A 19,245-nucleotide genomic window follows, 5' to 3' on the forward strand; every position below is an offset into this window, starting at 1 on the left:
TCATTTGAAAGGTCCAAGAAAAATTATTTTGAATTAAATTAATTTACACAAAAGAAGAATGTATGCAATTTATTTAAATCAAAATACATTCTACTACTGACAGAAAACAGAGAAAAAAAAGTTTATTTGACAAATAAATATTGTTTGTTGCTTAAATTCAATATTCAACCTACCAAGAGGCAGATGGGTGGCAGCTTGAATATTGAAATTAAACGAAAACCAATGTTTATTGATCAAAAAACATTTTTTTCTGTTTTTTGACAGCAGTAGAATGTATTTTGAATTAAATAAATTACATACATTCTTCTTTTTGTATCAATTAATTTAATTAAAATATTTTTTTGAACACCCTGTATAAATAATTATGTTAATGTTTATATTACTGAATAGAGAATCGAGTAACCTTTTACAAGAGCTAGCACACGACCCCTATTCCCTATTTAAAAATAAGGGGTGGGGAAAGTGAAAGGAAGGGGGTTGACAAATGACAAATGTATGTACTGTAAAAATGTGTCCCACTTAGATCAAATCAGTCTCGATCCAACCTTTGCTAGAGACGGTCGCATAAATTTATTTTTAGTACAAAAATATCTAGTAACCAGTTTTTGTTCCAAACTTAACCGTTAATTAGTAATATTAATTACCAGTGTTTTAAAAAACGCAAATAAAATAAAACAAGTACTATTTATATTTTCTATACGCAAAAATACCGGCAAATAAAGTCATAGGCGTCCCATAAAATAATTGTTCGTGATGTATAAAACATTTAATTGTGATACAGGATGAGCGAAAATGTAGAAATCATAGACAAAGACAATCCGTTTCTAAATTCAAATAAAGTGAGCAGATCTCCGGCGAGAAGATCAACTTCAGAAGAATACACCGCTAACTTGCAAACAAATACCATGGAACAACCATCGAGAGATTCAACCACAGCCTCGTCTAGTGAGCAACAAAGCAATGAAAATTACTCAAGCATTATAGTGCACCAAGAGACTGATTCTAGTAACAATCAACAAGAACAACCAGGTAACTCTTTTCTTTCTAATCATGCTTCTTCTTCTTCTTATTCTTATCAACCGTCACAAATACACATCAGTAATCTACACGATAGCCAAGAAAATCAGGACCAAGGATGGGACACTGTTCAAGCACGCAAAAGAGCAAGAAAGGACAGCCCTGAAGCTGATAAACAACTAAGACAAACAATAATGAGCGATTACTGGCTCAAAGCACCCACACCAACGTCTAATAGATTTGCTAGCTTAGATGAAATACCTGATGAGACCAACCTAACCGAAACTGATGAAGTTAAAAATAGTATTCAGCCACCACCCATATTTGTTTCAGATGTAGGTGATATAAAACCTCTTAGAGAATTGTTAGAAACAATATCCCCACTGGGATACACCATCAAATGCCTTTATAACAACCAAGTAAAGATCCAGCCCACAACCTCTGAACATTACCGAAACATAGCCAAAGCACTAAATGAGAAAAAAACCCACTATTACACCTACCAGACAAAAGAAGAAAGAACATTCCGAGTTGTACTTCGTAATATGCATCAAACAGCAGATAAAGATGCTTTAAAAGATGAGTTAGCACAAATGGGACACGAAGTAACCAACATAGCTAATATATATAAGAATGGATCCAAAACGGCGCTTCCGCTTTTTTATATAGAACTAAAAGCTAAGCCAAATAATAAAGACATTTATGAAGTGAGAGCACTTCAGAATATGATTGTGTCATTCGAACCACCACATCCCAAGCGTCAGGTTCCCCAATGTACCAAATGTCAACGTTATGGCCACACACAAAAATTCTGTTATATGCCTCCAAGATGCGTAAAGTGTGCAAGTAATCATCATACTCTAGACTGCCCACGCAAGGAACGCAGCAATAACGTACAATGTGTACTCTGTATGGGAAACCATCCGGCCAACTATAAGGGCTGCAGCGTATACAAACAAATACAAAAAGAAAAGTTCCCCCAACTCAGACAGAAACAAGAGACCCATAGAACAGACATCAATACAATTAACAGCCAAACAGTAACCCCTGGTGTTTCTTACGCTCAAAAAACGTCAGGAAATAGTCAAACAGCTGAAATCACAAACCAACAAAGTAATGTTAGCTCAAACCATTTAACGACAATTGCCAACCTGGAAAACATGATGGCAAAATTAATGGAGAGAATGGATACTATGCTTAATCTCCTTACCACTATGATCTCCAAAATGCACTAATGCAAAACGCACTTAAAATAGCCGTCTGGAACTCAAATGGGCTAACGAATCATATCCAAGAAATAAAAATTTTTCTCGACGAGAAGAAAATTGATGTTATGCTCATATCAGAAGCCCATCTAACAGACAAAAATTATATAAAAATTCCAAAATACACTGTTCACTACACAAAACATCCAAATGACAAAGCACACGGTGGCACAGCTATCATTATCAAATCTAATATAAAACACCATGAGTTAAATAAGTTCAGTGAAAAGTACCTGCAGTCAACTAGCATTGTTATTGATGACTGGTTAGGCAACCTTACCTTATCTGCTGTCTACTGTCCTCCTGGCCAATCCATCAACGAAAATAACTTTAATACCTATTTTAGTTCACTTGGACACAAATTCATAGCAGGAGGAGACTTTAACTGTAAACATCATCACTGGGGCTCTAGAATAATCACAACAAGGGGTAGACAACTGTTGAAGTCGATAAGAGGAAACAATCTACAACACATATCTACAGGAGAACCAACTTATTGGCCTACAGATCCAAATAAAACACCAGATCTCTTAGACTTCTGTGTGATTAAAGGTATCTCTCTTAACTACTTAGCAATACAATCATGCTGGGACCTCTCGTCAGATCATTCTCCCATTCTAATTGACCTAGACTCCAAAGTCATACTCAGAAATAAGCCTCCAGTCCTAACCAATAACCAAACAAATTGGAACATATTCCGAAGTGCATTAACAGAACAAATATCAACGAATTTGCCACTTAAAACAGAAATACAAATTGAAAATGCAGTACAACAACTTACTACCTCCATACAAAAGGCGGGATGGAGGGCTACACCTGAACAAACATTATGGAAGGAAACCATAAATTGTTCTCTGAGTGCAAAAAACATGATTGAAGAAAAAAGAAAACTTAGGAGAAAATGGCAAAACACACATGCACCTATTGACAAAGAAAATCTAAACAGAATTACCAGAAGACTTAAAAATCTATTAAAAGAAGAAAAAAACAGGGGGATTCAAACTTACTTAGAAAATCTGACTCCATTCAAAGACACTAACTATTCGCTATGGAAGGCGACGAGAAAAGTAAAAGGACCAAAAGACGCCATACCTCCTTTAAAAAATGCCAAAGGTAAATGGGCAAGAACAGACACAGAGAAATCCGAGACATTCGCAGAACATCTTTCGACAGTATTTAGTCCCTTTACTAGAGTAGTACCATTAGAACAAGAAGAACCATTTCATTCTTTTCTTGAGGCTCCATATCAAATGGAACCGCCAATCTCCAAGTTTAATATTAAAGAAGTAAAACAGATAATAAATAATGAGATACAACCTAATAAGGCACCAGGATTCGACCTCATAACGGGTAAGGTCCTTCAGGAACTAACCGATGATTGTTACAGAATAATCACTATGATCTTTAATGCTATGTTAAGTCTGCACTACTTCCCGTTGCAATGGAAAGTGGCACAGATTATACTAATTCAAAAACCTGGAAAAGATCCAAAAGATGTCAACTCATACCGACCGATAAGTCTGCTCCCAGTCATCTCTAAGGTGTTTGAAAAACTTCTGTTAAGAAAAATAAAACCAATATTAGAAGAGAAGAGTCTCATACCTGACCATCAATTCGGATTTCGTAATCAACATAGTACAATAGAACAAGTTCACAGACTGTACACAACAATAAGAACTAGTCTCGAAAACAAGCAATACTGCACTGCAGCCTTTTTAGACGCCTCCCAGCTTTTGACAAGGTGTGGCACACAGGACTTCTGTACAAATTAAAGAAAAACCTACCTTACACTTACTTCAAACTGCTTCAATCATACCTTACAGAAAGGAGATATCTGGTAAAATATAGTGAAGCCTATACAAAACTCTACCCCATCCTATCTGGTGTACCTCAGGGTAGTGTGCTCGGACCGATCCTATACCTAATATATACGGCTGACTTGCCAACAAGCAACGACCTAACACTTGCAACATTCGCAGATGATACTGCTTTCCTGGCCTCTCATGGTAATCCAATAATAGCATCAGAGAGACTGCAACTACATCTGAACAAAACAAATGAATGGCTTAAACTCTGGAGAATTAGAGTAAACCCCTCAAAATCCACACATATTACATTCACTCTAAGAAGAGGTACATGTCCAGAACTTAATCTCGATGGACATCCTTTACCTCAAAAGGATGACGTAAAATATCTAGGTATTCACCTTGACAAACGACTAACTTGGACCAAACATATATGGACGAAAAGACTTCAACTGGGAATTGTATACAGAAAACTTTACTGGATGTTGGGAAAAAACTCTCACCTATCGATCGATAACAAGCTGCTTATATACAAAACAATAATAAAACCCATTTGGACATATGGTTCGCAGCTCTGGGGATCAGCTAGCAAATCTAATATTATGAAAATACAAAGATTTCAATCCAAAACTCTAAGAACAATCGCTAATGCCCCTTGGTACATCCATAATGACGCAATACATAGAGATCTTCAGGTACTATCAGTCTCCGAAGAGTGCAAAAAATCTTCTGAACAATATCAAAATAGGTTGCGGGTACATCCAAACACCCTGGCACACAATCTTCTCAACAAGCAACAAGCAAAGAGATTGAAGCGATATGATCCCTTGGACCTACCTAACCGATCCTGACAGAGCCTACAGCAGAGGAAGCTACGCCATCCAACAGCGTCCAGCCATTGTGTTCTGTGCCAGTTTTACTTTTAGTTTTCGTGCTCGCGTATCAGTGTATGTGCGCATCTTACCGGTAAACAAGGTAATGTGTGTGTGTCGTGATGCTTTGGTCACTGGACCTTACATCTCTCTGCCATTGTAAAGACAAACAATTTTACTTATTGTTTTCATTGTAAAACAGATTGTAAAAAAACTTGGATGTTAATAAAAAAAAAAAAAAAAAAAAAAAACTTAGATCAAAAATCGACCTGTTTGGTCATTTCCTTAAAATCTAATAAATACCGCCAAATATCGAGGTGGACTGTTTTCTTTGGCCTACTCTGTATATGTATGTATATTACAGTCTAATAAAATGTTCGCACTTGAAATTTTTAGATTTTCGCACTATTTTGTAAATAAAATTTGAAAGTCCAGTAATTGGTTCTAAGTACTTCATCTAAAACTTAAAATTTCTTAATTGATTTGTAGTTAAGTTTTTATTTTGTAGTCAAATATTTTTCAACAATTTAGAATAACAGTAAGTAGACACAATTTTATGTGAAACATTTTTACAGACCCAGAAGTAAAGTGAATGTTTATATTATTTGTTTTATTTTTTTAAAATACTATGGTAAATGTACCTATATTGGACAACAGATACCTAAAATCTTTATTTTTCAATGGAAATTCATGTTTAAATTAAATGCATATTGGAAAATGACAGTAAAAAGAATATAAAATACAATTTCTGGACTTAAGTTGGAGGGTCCGAGAAGTTAGCCACATTAGATTTTCATAGAACATTGAATTGAAGTTTGACAGTGTTGCCATGTGATTATAATGTATAATATGTTGCACGCTTCAAATATACAGAGAAAGCTTCGAAAAGTACCTTTTTACATTATTCTATGGATTTTGGTATTTTTTAATTTATGTAAAACATGAACGAATAAATATTTGTTGTTTGTTTAGATATTAATTGCAGTTAATTACTAGAAATTTTTTTGTGGCAATTGCCCTGATACATTCCTGGAGAGATTTGGCAACAGAGTCAGAACATTTAAATTTGCGTTTGCCAGATTGCACAGGTGTTCCGCAGATATACATTTTATGACTTTCTTTTTATTATATTATATTTCTTTTTATTATTTTATTATTTGGAATTAATGTACCTGAATACTGAAATGGTCTTAGTTACTGAAAAGTGTTCACTTCGTCAGTACGCTATTTTTGCGTTTATTTTGTATTTTTTTAAATGTTAAAATGCCTACAACTATATTGTATCACGTGAAAGACTTATAGTCCTTTTACCCATATAAATAGCTACAACTTCCATTTTAGACAAATTATTTTTCCTAATAGTACTGTGGACTTGTATAGTATTTTTACTACAAAAACGTTATTACGTAGGTCAAAATTTTTGACGTAAGAGAACTGTCAAAACATTAGAATGTGACTTTTCATTATTGCCGTGTTTATAATAAACAGAGCAATAATGAAAAGTCACATTCTAATGTTTTGACAGTTCTCTTACGTCAAAAATTTTGACCTACGTAATAACGTTTTTGTAGTAAAAATACTATATATCTGTATTTTCAGTTGCATATATTATTCTGGAGCCTGTTATTATCACAGCTTTTTAATATTTCTGTGGACTTGTATATCTGTATTTTCAGTTGCATATATTCTGGAGTGTGTTATTATTTACATTATATTTAATATTTCTATCTTTAATCAATATTTAGAGTTTTTTCGATGGCGTTTTGAGATCAGGTGAAAAGATGATATGTAATAATATTACTAGATCATCTGTAATAATTATTGTATTGGCGACCTTATTATTTATACAAGCTTATTTTTATATAGATAATAATAAACTAAAAGTATATAGTAATAAAATCTTAAAACAGCAGAATTTTAGTTATTTTACACTTTTTAATTAGAGAAATTAAAAATTTTTTCTCATTATTTTATCTACATAGTTAATGTTTTCCATGTTAATAAATAAATTAATAAAAATATATCACATGCTCTTTTCCGATTTATCCAAAGAACACATGGCAACACTGTCATGCCTTCATTTACTTATATCTGTAGCTAACTTCTTGGATCCTCCAATTTAATGTTGCCCCAATTTCTTATTTAAAAAGCGATGATAGGTATATAATTTTAAAATTCGAACAATATTACGGCTTCATTTAGCATTGCCGGATGAAAATTAAGGTTCCCATACTAGAACATACCAGTTCTCGGACAACATAAAGTTTAGGGCAACGGCCATGCAACAGCATGAATTTTGTGAACAGTGTTGCCATATCTGTTTATAATTTAGACATGTGAATTTAGACCTTGTTTAAAATGTTTTTTTTTTATAATTTAGATGTTTATTTCATAAGTTAGTTTATTCATTTAAGTTAGTTTCTTTTTATTACTATTTAGTATTTTAGATATTTTATTAGTTAGAGTTTACAGTCTACAGTTTAAGTTAGTTTCTTTTTATTACTATTTAGTATTTTAGATATTTTATTAGTTACAGTTTAGAAATCTTCACATTGTTTAGTATTTCTATTAACTATTGCCACTATTGATTTTTATATAATTTTAATGCTTTTAATATATTTTCTGATTTATATCAACATTTGTTTTTCGATTTTTGTGTTCTATTCAATTTTGAATTTTAGATGTTACAGTAAGAAATATTTTACAACATGGCAACACTGTCAGTGTTTTTAGATTACCTCAAATGTCAACTACAAATTGGTTATGTTTGGTTGCCCTAAACTTGATGTTGTCCCCAGTTCTCTGTGTACCGTGGTCCCTTACTTAGTATATTGAGAGTCTAAAGTTGATATCACTTTTGTTATTGTGACAATATAGAAAATATAGGTTTTATTATTGGAGAAGGGGTGGTGTAGATTATTGTGAATATACAGTAGACAGCATTAAGAGGGTTAGAACATGCACATGCAAAAAGTAGAAAATTGTAAGGAAAGCCAAGTCATACAACAAGCTTTGACAATATAATGGAAAAATGTGGAGTGATTCACTGCAATAAATGAATCAGAGAGCTCTAAGTAAGAGCGGCAAACATTCCATCCAGAATGAAAATGATGAACTATGTATGAACTGGAAAAAGATTTTAAAAGTAGGTCTAAAAGTCACTTAGCTATAATTTCAGATGTTAAATAAGTTTTGTTCTGAAGCTATTTCCTTGTGGCATTTTTTTGATTAACTATTTAGATGGGAAATGAGCCACAATTAAATTGAAAAAATAATTTTATTAACGTTTCGAAGCCCAAATCCAGGTACTGGATAGCCCAAAATACTACTGAATAGTAGTATTTTGTATTTTGACAACGAAACCCGATTTGAGCTTCGAAACGTTAATAAAATTATTTTTTCAATTTAATTGTGGCTTATTTCCCATCTAAATAGTTAATCTTAAATAAGTTTAAAAAGATTACAGAAAACTTACCTTTAAAGCTAAAACTTGGTCTTCCATTAAAGAGATAAGAGGTGAAATAACAAATGTTACACCACCTCTATATACTGATGGAAATTGGAAACAAAGTGATTTTCCATAACCTGTAGACATGATAGCACAATTATCTCGTTTATTGTTTAATATTGAACTGATGATTTTCCATTGCATCGGTCTAAATTCTTTATGGCCAAATAATCGTTTTAAGGCATCTAAATGTTTGGGCTGAGGACTGTCTGGATCTGAATTATTATCTTCAGTAAAAGAGGCTTCTGTATCAGCTAAATTCTAAAATACAAATAGTTATTATTGCCGTACAAATTTTTAATAAGTATTAGAGCACATTTAACATATCATCATCCCATTCATCATCAAAATCTGCCACTTCATTCATTTTTTTAATTTCTAAAAAAACTACGATATACACAAAAATCCTGAATTTCTGCTTTTGAATAAATTGTAAACAAGTAAACCATAAAAATGACGTTGACAAATGACAACTGAGTTTGCCCCCTATCGGCCAACTAAAATACAATTCTTCTCTAAAACTTAGAAGTGTCTTTTGCAATTTCAAATACAACCAGGGAGTAAGATGTAAAGTATTGGTAAAAAACAGTTTATTTTAAGTAGTAAACCTTGTTTGTATTTATAAAGTACAATTTTGCCACTAATTAGGCCCATTCAAAATTCAAAAAAATTTAAGCACCCATTCTAGGGATCTCCCAGTTGTAAAAATTCACCTTTCCACAGCCACCTTCTTACACGGAAGTAAAGGTGGCTATCCGCAGGGAGCGTTAACTTTGACACATGGTCACGTGGTACACTGTGGATGTTTGTGGGACGATCTTATGTGTATTCCTTATGGGTGATTTGCAAAAACAAGAGATTATTTAAAATATTACTATTAATTTTGTACAATTGTATCAATACATCACAAGAAATTCGCTATAAATACTATATATGGTAGAAAATGTCTGATATAATACATAAATATAATTTCGATATACAAACTTAGGAAGAGATTTTTAGGTTAACAGCCGAAATGTGAGGTTACGGCTGTCAAGAAGGACTTCGTAAATGTAAACAAAAGTTGCAAAGCCAGAATTTGCCCAATCTCAAAGCCTTTTTAATTCCTATAAAGTTGAAATGTTGCTTCCTCTGCTTAAGTATACTGTTTTTAACATAATACCACCATAATTCGGTCTTAAATTTGTATGAAATATAGTTTTTTTAGTGATATTCACCAAGCAAAGTTTACAAACTTTTGTGAACCATTCTATTTTGTATAATAAAAATGGTAATGTGCTTTGCCCCGGATTGTACACAATATTGTGAAAGAGGGATATGTAGATTCTTTGTTGTTCCCAGGATCTGGTTGAAAAGAAGACATTGATTTCATTACTAAGGTAAGAAAATATAGTGAAGAGAATGAACTGAATTTATCGTTGTATAATTGATTCACAGACTGAAAGATAGGGAACCATCTGTCTATTCTTTGTTGGTTTGCTCTTGCCACTTTGGGAATTCTGACCAACAAAATGGCACAGCAATTTTTGAGCACAACAAAGCCAAAGGTTTTTTGACAGACAATCAACCTTTACTTACATCCAAATTAAAAGAGTAAAGTAAATAATTTTACTTGTGTTGAAATATCTGCTACTTTTTAGAATCTATTTTCAAGGACCCACTCTGCATAAATATAGAATATAGAGGTCCTCTCAGTTCGCCATGTTGATTTTCATTTTTAGTATTATAATATATTTGTTGGTCCATTTATATTTACCTTGTCCGCCTGGTATATAAATTTTCAATTTTGTATACCTAAATTCCAAAATTTATTTCCATTATCTCAAATATACTAAATTTACAATCAAGATGCAGTAAAAATAAACAAACCAAGACACGTTAAATGCTACTAGGAGCACTTCCGAATCATAATTTACAATGTATATACATTTTAAATCCCAAATCATTATTTCTTAAGTTTATACATTGTAAATTATGATTCGGGAGTGCTCCTAGTGTAGCATTTAATGTGTCTTGGTTTGTCTATTTCTACTACATCTTGATTGTAAATTTAGTATATTATTTATTGAGAAAATACTATTTTAGCTTGCCATTTTCATTATAAATTATTTCCAGTAAAAGTCATTCTCTTTAGATATTTTATTTCAAAACAAATTATTTATCAAGTGCTTAATTTTTTGTAATTTTGTCTTAATAGAAATACCTACTTCTCTATCTGCTAATATTGACCTTCAGGTAATTTCTTTTGCTCATATAAATATGAGCCGGTTTCATTCAGGTTCATTTGTATAGATTCTGTCAAGTGAAACCTAAACAAATCTAGTTGGTTTTCTGATTATATTGCTTAATTTTCTGTTCACATTTTTATGAATTGACTAACACATTTGCTAATTTGCATAATATATTTGTTTGATAATTTGATTCATCCAATTAGGTAAAGAAAATATTTGTGGGGTATTTATTTTCTGTTAATGCTAATTCATTGATATATCAGCAGTTATGTTAAATAATAATTTCTCAAGTTTCATTTATCGGTTTAAAAATTTGTTAAATTTATAGAAATATTCGCGATTCAATTAATTTAACAGAAAATTGTATTTTCTGATTAAGGGGTGTTTCAATAGGGCTTTTCATCGATTGTCATTTGTTTCGAGCTTCTGTCAGATATTGTATAATCTGTGTATAATATTTCTATACACGGATTATACGACATATGACAGAATCTCGAAACAAATGACTGTGAATGAAAAGCCCTATTAAAACATTTTAGAAAAATAGGAAATGGTTGAATGCTCGAATATATGAATTTTAAAAGTCAAAAGGCAGATATCGAGCACTGAATTTATTAAATCTTGCCCAAGTATACTTTCGCTATCTAGAGCTAGAGCATCCTCATTAACATCTAACTAAACACTGAAAAGGGACAAAACAGATAAATTAAAGTGCCAGTAGGTTCTACATTCTTGCAATATTCTGCCTCCATATTGCAAGAATGTAGAGCCTACTGGCACTTTAATTAATCTGTTTTGTTTAGTGTTTAGTTAGATTAATTTAAGTTTGCCACCAAATTATTTATTTTAATTAAATGACATTCGAGGATACCTTCTTTTTATTGACGAAATGCCTCTGAGGATGCTCTAGATAGCGAAAGTATACTTGGGCAATATTTAATAAATTCAGTGCTCGATATCTGCCTTTTGACTTTTAAAATTCATAAAACATTTTAGTTATAACTTTTAGTTCAAAAGTAACCTGTAAATTTTTCTGTACTGCTGACAGGGAATATTAAGGTTTTGTTGGCTTGGGTGGTAGGGGCCCTTCATAAATTTATGCTGCGGTTGTCTACATCTTAATTTCTCTTCTAGGCACCCAGGAGAAGGGCATGGCCCTAACCCTCAAATATGAGTATTATAGAAAATTAACAGTTACCCAGGCAACCATCCAATGAGAATCGTAGGAAAATTAACAGTTCCACAGACAATCATCCAGTGACCACATTGTCTCTTTTTGGACATACCATCTGACGCTTTCTGAAGATCTTGGGGTGTAAATAACCCAGGACAGCACCGGAAGAAGCCGTCAGACCACAGGCTAAATTCCTTATTAAAATCTATAGCTTGCCTATAAACAGAGACAGACTATTTTTATATAAAATAACTTCATTAGTTCTAAAATGTAGATCTTGAATTGTGACCATAATAAAATGAGAAAATAAAGTGTTTATACTGAAGTTCATTCCTTTTTACTTTACTGATGCAGAGGAGCAGAATACAAGAACCCATAAAGGTCTCAGGCTTGCTGTGTTATGTTGGCGATGTTATGTTGAATTTGTTTCTTGGTCCAATGTTGGCACTTGGAAATGAATTCAATATTTCATTATCAATATGATCACGACAATGTATTGAAATTTTGTAGAAATCAAATTCAAAATGTGAAAAATGAAACATTAGTCAGTACTTTCCAGGAGGCCTTTACCAGGACCCAGTACCTCTCGTTGCAAATCTACCTACTTCTCCAGTGAGAAGTGAAGAAGAAAGTCAACCCGGCACTGCCAATGAAGCTACTCAGTTTCTACTCGTTTGGTTGCAACTATGGAAGCTGAAAATGACTTTTTGTAGAATGTCAAAGTACTTCAAGAAGCAGTAAATATTGCAAAGTAGTTGTCTTCTTGTTTTTCATTTAGATGTACTGAAAGTAGTGATGAAAAAATTGTGCTTTATATAGTTCGTCCCCTCTAACTTTTCCGTTTTGACTTAATTTTCAAACAAATTAAGTCAGAACCTAAAGTGAAACGAACGTCGATGTGTATATACATTTTGTATACTTATACTATATACTACACACATCAGTGTACGTTTCACTTTAGGTTTTGACTTAATTTGTTTGAAAATAAATCGTGACGCATGGGAAAAGTTAGAGCAGACGAACTATACTGGTTTACCATGCAAATATGTATTTATGTATTTATAATATGAGTTTAGACTGATGTCAATTAATTGTTATCAAGATTGAGCTGTGGTCAATGTACCTAAAATTGATCCGTTACTATTTACAGTGATGAAATTGAAACTAAATCTTGTAAATGAAGATTTAGGCATTATATTTAAAATTTCAATGAGGATTTCATCCTACTGAACCTGGTTTAAACATTATTTCAAAATATTATGAAGGATGTTCACAGCAGGAATAAAAATAACTTATTGTGTGCCAACATGATTCAAAAATTTTATAAATTGTAGAATAATTTTAGACTGCACAGAAATCTATTGTAACCAACCAAAAAATTGGAAAAACAGATAGAGTAACATATAGCTCATATAAACATAGAAATACTTTAAAATGTCTAATTGAAGTGGCTCCCAATAGAGTAGTTACTTATGCAAGTAAGGTTCACTATTTGACAAGAAGATAGTAAAAAATTTAGTATGTATATTACAGCACATGGTATCAGGTGACTTAGTAATTGCTGATAAATGATTTTTGGTTTCCCATTTGTTTCCTTCAGTTGTAAGTTCAAAAAATAGACCACCTCTTTGAACAACTGCTCAATTTACACCAAACCAATAATTGCTAAAGGAAGAATACATGTCAGAAAAATCATAGCATGTGATTTGACTTTAAAAAACACATGCAATGATGACAGTCACATTCCCATGTTAGTGGTCACACAGTAAATCACTAGAAAAAACTCCATTATACTATCCCGACATGGTAAGTATGGGTCATTCGTCATTCTATGAATATACAACTCTCTTGGATTATCTCGATAACGAATATTTTACTGTGCAAAATATGAAGAACGAAAGTAAATTGAAAATTACATTGTTGTTTATGGGAATAATTACTCTATGAGCCATTTACTTTCGTACTTCTTATGTTGCACAGTAAAATATTCGTTGTTGAGATAATCCAAGAGAGTCATATATTTGTTGAATGGCCCATATTTGATCTTACATTTAGTTTACTCTCAAAATTAACATCAAAATCTGATTTTATATGTATGTTATTTTAAAATGTAAATTATGTATCCTTGATATGTTATTGACTTACTAATCATGGTACATATGTTCTTTCTATTGATTTACTCTTTTAATATGGGTAACCACATCTACTTAGGAATTGGCAACACAATTGGGTTCAGTAACATAATTAGAGTCACTTCTTTGGTTTTTCTTTTTATCATTCATTATGGAAATAAATATTGTAGAATCAATGAGTGAATGAATTAATTCAATGAGCTATATAGTTAATTTGTTTCAAGTAACATTTTAAAATCAAAAATGTTTTATGCATGTAATCTGGAAAATAAAAATAATAAATTTCTATTTTTGCTATCTTCAATATGTATATGTTTAGATATATAAAATAAACAAAAAAATGTAATTTTAAAGTGCTTTATTTCCACATAAAAATGGTATATACTTGTTTATTCAAATAAAATGTTTTTAATAATTTTATATTGTGTTCCCAGCATTCTTCAATACCGACATCATACATGATCGATTCTGAAGGCATCCAGATCACTAGGTGGCACACCTTCCTTTTTTATTAATTATAAGTTGCCTTGAATTTGGTTGTAATAATCGTGCTTTGTGTTCAGTACTCATTTTTTCTTTCATTAAAATATATGATATAGTCCCTATAAAACATATCATTAACCAATGATTTGTACTCTTCTTTGTTCTTTTCCAAATTTTATGGCCTTTATTTTCTGAAAAAATAAAAAGAAATATACTTTTATTTTACCTACTTTAAAATCGTTTTATTGTCTTTTATTTATTTATTTTGCTCTGAAGCAACAGTTTGAAGCCTCATCGAAAGGTCAGTCAAAGATGATGTGTCAACACATATTGCAAAGTTAAAACGAATTTTCAATTAGCTAAATAATGGGCTTGAAATGAAGCAACTAAGTAAGGTACCAGAGTAATGATTATATGCAAAATTCTACATTATTTTACCTGGTCAGTATGAAAGCTAGCTTACAATTAGCAAGGCAGTGCATGTAAACAATGATTTAAGTTGTTAAAGATGTTCAAAATTTATCTACTCGTTTCACAATAATGGTATATTATTAAAATATTTTTTATCATTTTTTCTCTTTTCTCGATTATTAGTTTTTATTGTATAGTATATAAATTATTCTAATTACTGAATACATAGATAGTGAAAAAATAATCCCATTAATTACATTAATGAATAATTTACGTAATTGTACAAATAATAAATAACTGTTATTCAAAAATTGAACGGAAATATGACCTAGTTCTCATTCATTGCTGATGACGATATTGCTGTCAACTTATGTTTACATCTACTACATTGCTTATGTGATTTTACTATATACTTATATAGTAAATATATACAGGGTGTCCCGAAAAGATTGGTCATAAATTATACCACAGATTTTGGGGTCAAAAATAGATTGATTGAACCTCACTTACCTATATACAATAGTGCACACAAAAAAAGTTACAGCCCTTTGAAGTTACAAAATAAAAATCGATTTTTTTCATATATCGAAAACTCTATGGAAAATGGACATGTGGCATTCTTATGGCATCTTATCTTAAAAAAAAATTAAAGTGAAATTTGTGCACCCCAAAAAAATTTTATGGGGGTTTTGTTCCCTTCAACCCTCCCAAACTTCTGTGTATGTTCCAATTAAATTATTATTGTGGCACCAGTAGTTAAACACAATGTTTTCAAAATTTTTTGCCTCTTAGTACTTTTTCGATAAGCCAGTGTTTATCGAGACGTTTTGAATATGTGTCGGATCCACCACATATTTGTAAATGGTTAACTACGATTATAGACCTGTTAATAATCTGAAAATTTATTTATAATTTACATTTTTAGGTATATTTTAAAAAAGAAGCTGAATCTCGATAAAAGGTGACTTATCAAAAAAAGAATAAGAGGCAAAAAAGTTTTAAAAACACTGTGTTTAACTTATCGTACCACAATAATAGTTTAATTGGAACGTACACAAACATTTGGGGAGTTTAAATGGACAAAATCCCCATAAAATTTGTATGTAAATATATTAAAAAAGAAGCCGCATCTTGATAAAAACTGGTTTATCGAAAAAATACTATGTGGCAAAAAAGTTATTAAAATGTTGTGTTTATCTAATGATACCACAATAATAAATTAATTGGAACATACAAAAAAGTTTGGGGGGGCTTTAAGGGAACAAAACCCCCATTAAATTTTTATGTGGTGGACAAATTTCACTATAATTTTGTTTTAAGATGTTCCTGCCATAAGAATAATACATGTCCATTTTCAATAAAAAATCTCTAATAGTTTTCGATATATTGAAAAAAGTCGATTTTCATTTTGTAACTTCAAAGGGCTGTAACTTTTTTTATGAGCACATTTATACTAAGGTAAGTTAGGTTCAATCGAACTATTTTTGACCCCAGAATGTGTGGTATAATTTATGACCAATCTTTTCGGGACACCCTGTATAGTTTCACACAATGAAGAAGTAAAAATTTTTGAAGCTGCGATAAAATACACTTGGTAACAAGAAGAAGCTAGAGCTGTCGATATTATGAAGCTACAGCGATGGCGAGACTTAGCAGCATCCAAACGAGATACATCGTAAAGGCAGATGAAAATCACTAGTTTTTTTCGTGCATTCTAAACTGTTCTATCTACAAAGTCAGATGTAAATCAATGTTAAACTGATTCTAGTTTTATTTTAATCTTTTTTAAATTGATATGTGCATACAGTATACAGTACGTAATTAAAGACTTTGAAGAGTAAGCCCATTACAATAGACGTAAACTTGTGTTTCATTTAACCCTCCCTATTATCCGCCATTTTAGCTTATCTGCCCTTCCGTTGGCCCATTTATGGCGGATAACCGAGACTCTACTGTATTTATAGTAAATTAACAATAACAATGGACCATCTTCATCTCCAACAAGTAGACCAATATGCACTAACAGAAGCAGAAATACAAGACGTAATAAAAAAATGAAAAATAACAAGGTCCCAGGATGCAATATAATAACTGTAGAAATATTAAAATATGGAGGACATAGAATACAGAGTGAAATATCAAAGTTAATACTAGAGTTATGGACCACAGATATATAATGCCGGAACAATGGAAAGTTGCAGTGATATGCCCTATACATAAGAAGGGAGACAAGTTAGATTGCAATAATCACCAGGGAATATCACTACTAAACGTTGGATATAAAATATTGGAAGGAAGACTAAATAGTATAATGGAACAAACAACATTGGATTGTCAAGGAGGATTCAGAAAAGGCAGGTCAGCTATACATCAAATATTTACAGTAAGACAAATGCTGGGAAAATTCTACAAGCGAAATACCGAACTACATAATCACATCATCTATTTGTAGATTTCAAACAAGCATATGACTCAGTATTTAGAAAGGAATTATATAGCTCAATGCAAGAGGTAAATGTGTCAAAAAAAACTAATCAGATTAGTAAAACTATGCCTAGTCAACACCAAGGCAAAAGTAAGGATCCAAAATCAACTGTCTGATGAATTTAACATTAATGAAGGTCTAAAACAAGGGGATGTGCTGTCAACAACACTTTTTAACCTTGCGTTGGAACAAGTAATCAGGAAAACTCCTATAGATAGGTAAGGTACAATATTTACAAAGCTCAATTAAGTCCTTGCTTAGGCAGATATATAGACATAATCAGTTGAACATTAAAAGACCTAGAAAAAATTTATACATAAGAAAATGGGCTACAAGTTAATGTCTCAAAGACAAAGTACATGATAAAAACTGGGGAAAAAGTACAAAAGAATGGCAACAACATATCCCTGAGTGGGCAAATATTTAAAAGAGTAGACTGTTTCAAATATTTACGATCAACAATTACAGAAGGAAATAAAAACAGTGATGAGATAACAGTGAGAATTTCATTTGGAAACAAATGCTTCTACAGCCTACAGAACATCATAAAGTCAAAATCAGTATCTATTAATTCAAAAGTAAAAGTATACACAACAGAAACCTGTAGTAATGTATGCATCAGAAATGTGGACTTTGACTAGTGAACAAGAGGAACAACTTCTTAGATGGGAAAGAAAAATATATGGACCTATAAAGGAGAAAGGCGTATAAGGGTGAACCACAAAATAAATAGAGTGTTTAACAGACCGACTATCATAAAAGAAATGCAAAGTAAACACCTGAGTTGGTTGGGACAAGTAGAAAGGATGGGTTACATACAAAAAAGTACTTAGAAAACAATAAACGGGAAGAGACCGAGAGGTAGGCCTAGAAAGAGATAGATTGATGGTATTCACCAGGATTTGAAAGACCTAGAAATATGAGAATGGGAAAAAAAACAAAAGAAAGGAAAACATGGGCCATGGGCAACTGTAGTCAAGCAAGCAATACACATAACGCCGAAAAGACCTCAAAAAAAAACAAGAAAGTAATATAGATAAATAACGTTTAGAACTTTTGAGGTGTTACGAGTGTAGCTGGCCTTTGTCATGCAAAACTTTAGAGCCTAGAAACCCTAACGGGTGGCCATGGCCCTCCATGGGCTGTTAGTGGTCACCGATGATGATTTAATTCTTTAATTCAATAGATAAAAGATAAAAGTGAGGTTAACATACTTTTGTCTTTGAATAGCACTAATCCATTTTTTTCTTTGATCCTGCCTATATTTGGATGTAGGAAAACGAAAGAATTTCATTCCACTATTTCTCCATGTACAATGACAGTCAAAAACAACACAAGAATCGCATTTTAAAAAATTAACGGAATAATAATTATTTTGATTTATAGAAGCAATCGCAGGTGACGGTGTTGCCAGAGAAATTTTTGTAAATGCACTGGAGTGACTGGAATATTGACTAAAATGTACTACACCAACACATTTTGTACAAAAACTTAAAAAACGTCGTTTTATGTTATTTGAAGCAAATTTATTATATCACAAAATTTTAGGGTTTTACTTTAGATACTTTAGTATCACAAGTTTGGTTGTTAATTGTATCAAATTGGTACAATTGTACCAACTCTGGCAACGCTTATGGGACGAGCTTCCAATTTTCGCCACCATGAGAAGGACGGTCGATATGTGTCATCCCCTCCATGTCAACCCTCTCAGCGGATAGGCTATGAGCTTGTACGTAGAGGGGATATTTATAAAATCGCGAGCGCCAGTAGTGACAAGTCTGTAAACGTTTACCGGAAATTTGACACAAATGTCAAAGTGATTAATTTAAAATTAAAATTAAAAACATTAATTATAAAAAATA

General features: G+C 31.9%; 1 protein-coding gene and 1 long non-coding RNA gene across 3 annotated transcripts in view; one reads left to right on the top strand and one right to left on the bottom strand.

The window, feature by feature from the left end:
• LOC114335657 (bifunctional 3'-5' exonuclease/ATP-dependent helicase WRN-like) overlaps nt 1-8,925 on the bottom strand; it is a 104,058-nt gene extending 95,133 nt beyond the window's left edge. For both annotated transcript variants that reach the window (XM_028285925.2, XM_028285924.2), the window contains exons 1-2: nt 8,784-8,925; nt 8,435-8,728 (exon numbers count right to left, since the gene is read on the bottom strand). In XM_028285925.2, the coding sequence (XP_028141726.1) occupies nt 8,435-8,728; nt 8,784-8,834 (345 nt within the window). In that variant the 5' untranslated portion in view covers nt 8,835-8,925. The remainder of the gene's footprint in view (nt 1-8,434; nt 8,729-8,783) is intronic.
• A 62-nt stretch (nt 8,926-8,987) lies between these two features.
• LOC126880200 (uncharacterized) lies at nt 8,988-12,197 on the top strand. Its single transcript, XR_007696476.1, has 2 exons — nt 8,988-9,846; nt 11,833-12,197. It is a non-coding gene; the product is annotated as an uncharacterized LOC126880200 (long non-coding RNA).
• Nucleotides 12,198-19,245: the final 7,048 nt, after the last annotated feature.

Source organism: Diabrotica virgifera, chromosome 2 (assembly GCF_917563875.1).
Source record: "Diabrotica virgifera virgifera chromosome 2, PGI_DIABVI_V3a".
NCBI classification, from domain to species: domain Eukaryota; kingdom Metazoa; phylum Arthropoda; class Insecta; order Coleoptera; family Chrysomelidae; genus Diabrotica; species Diabrotica virgifera.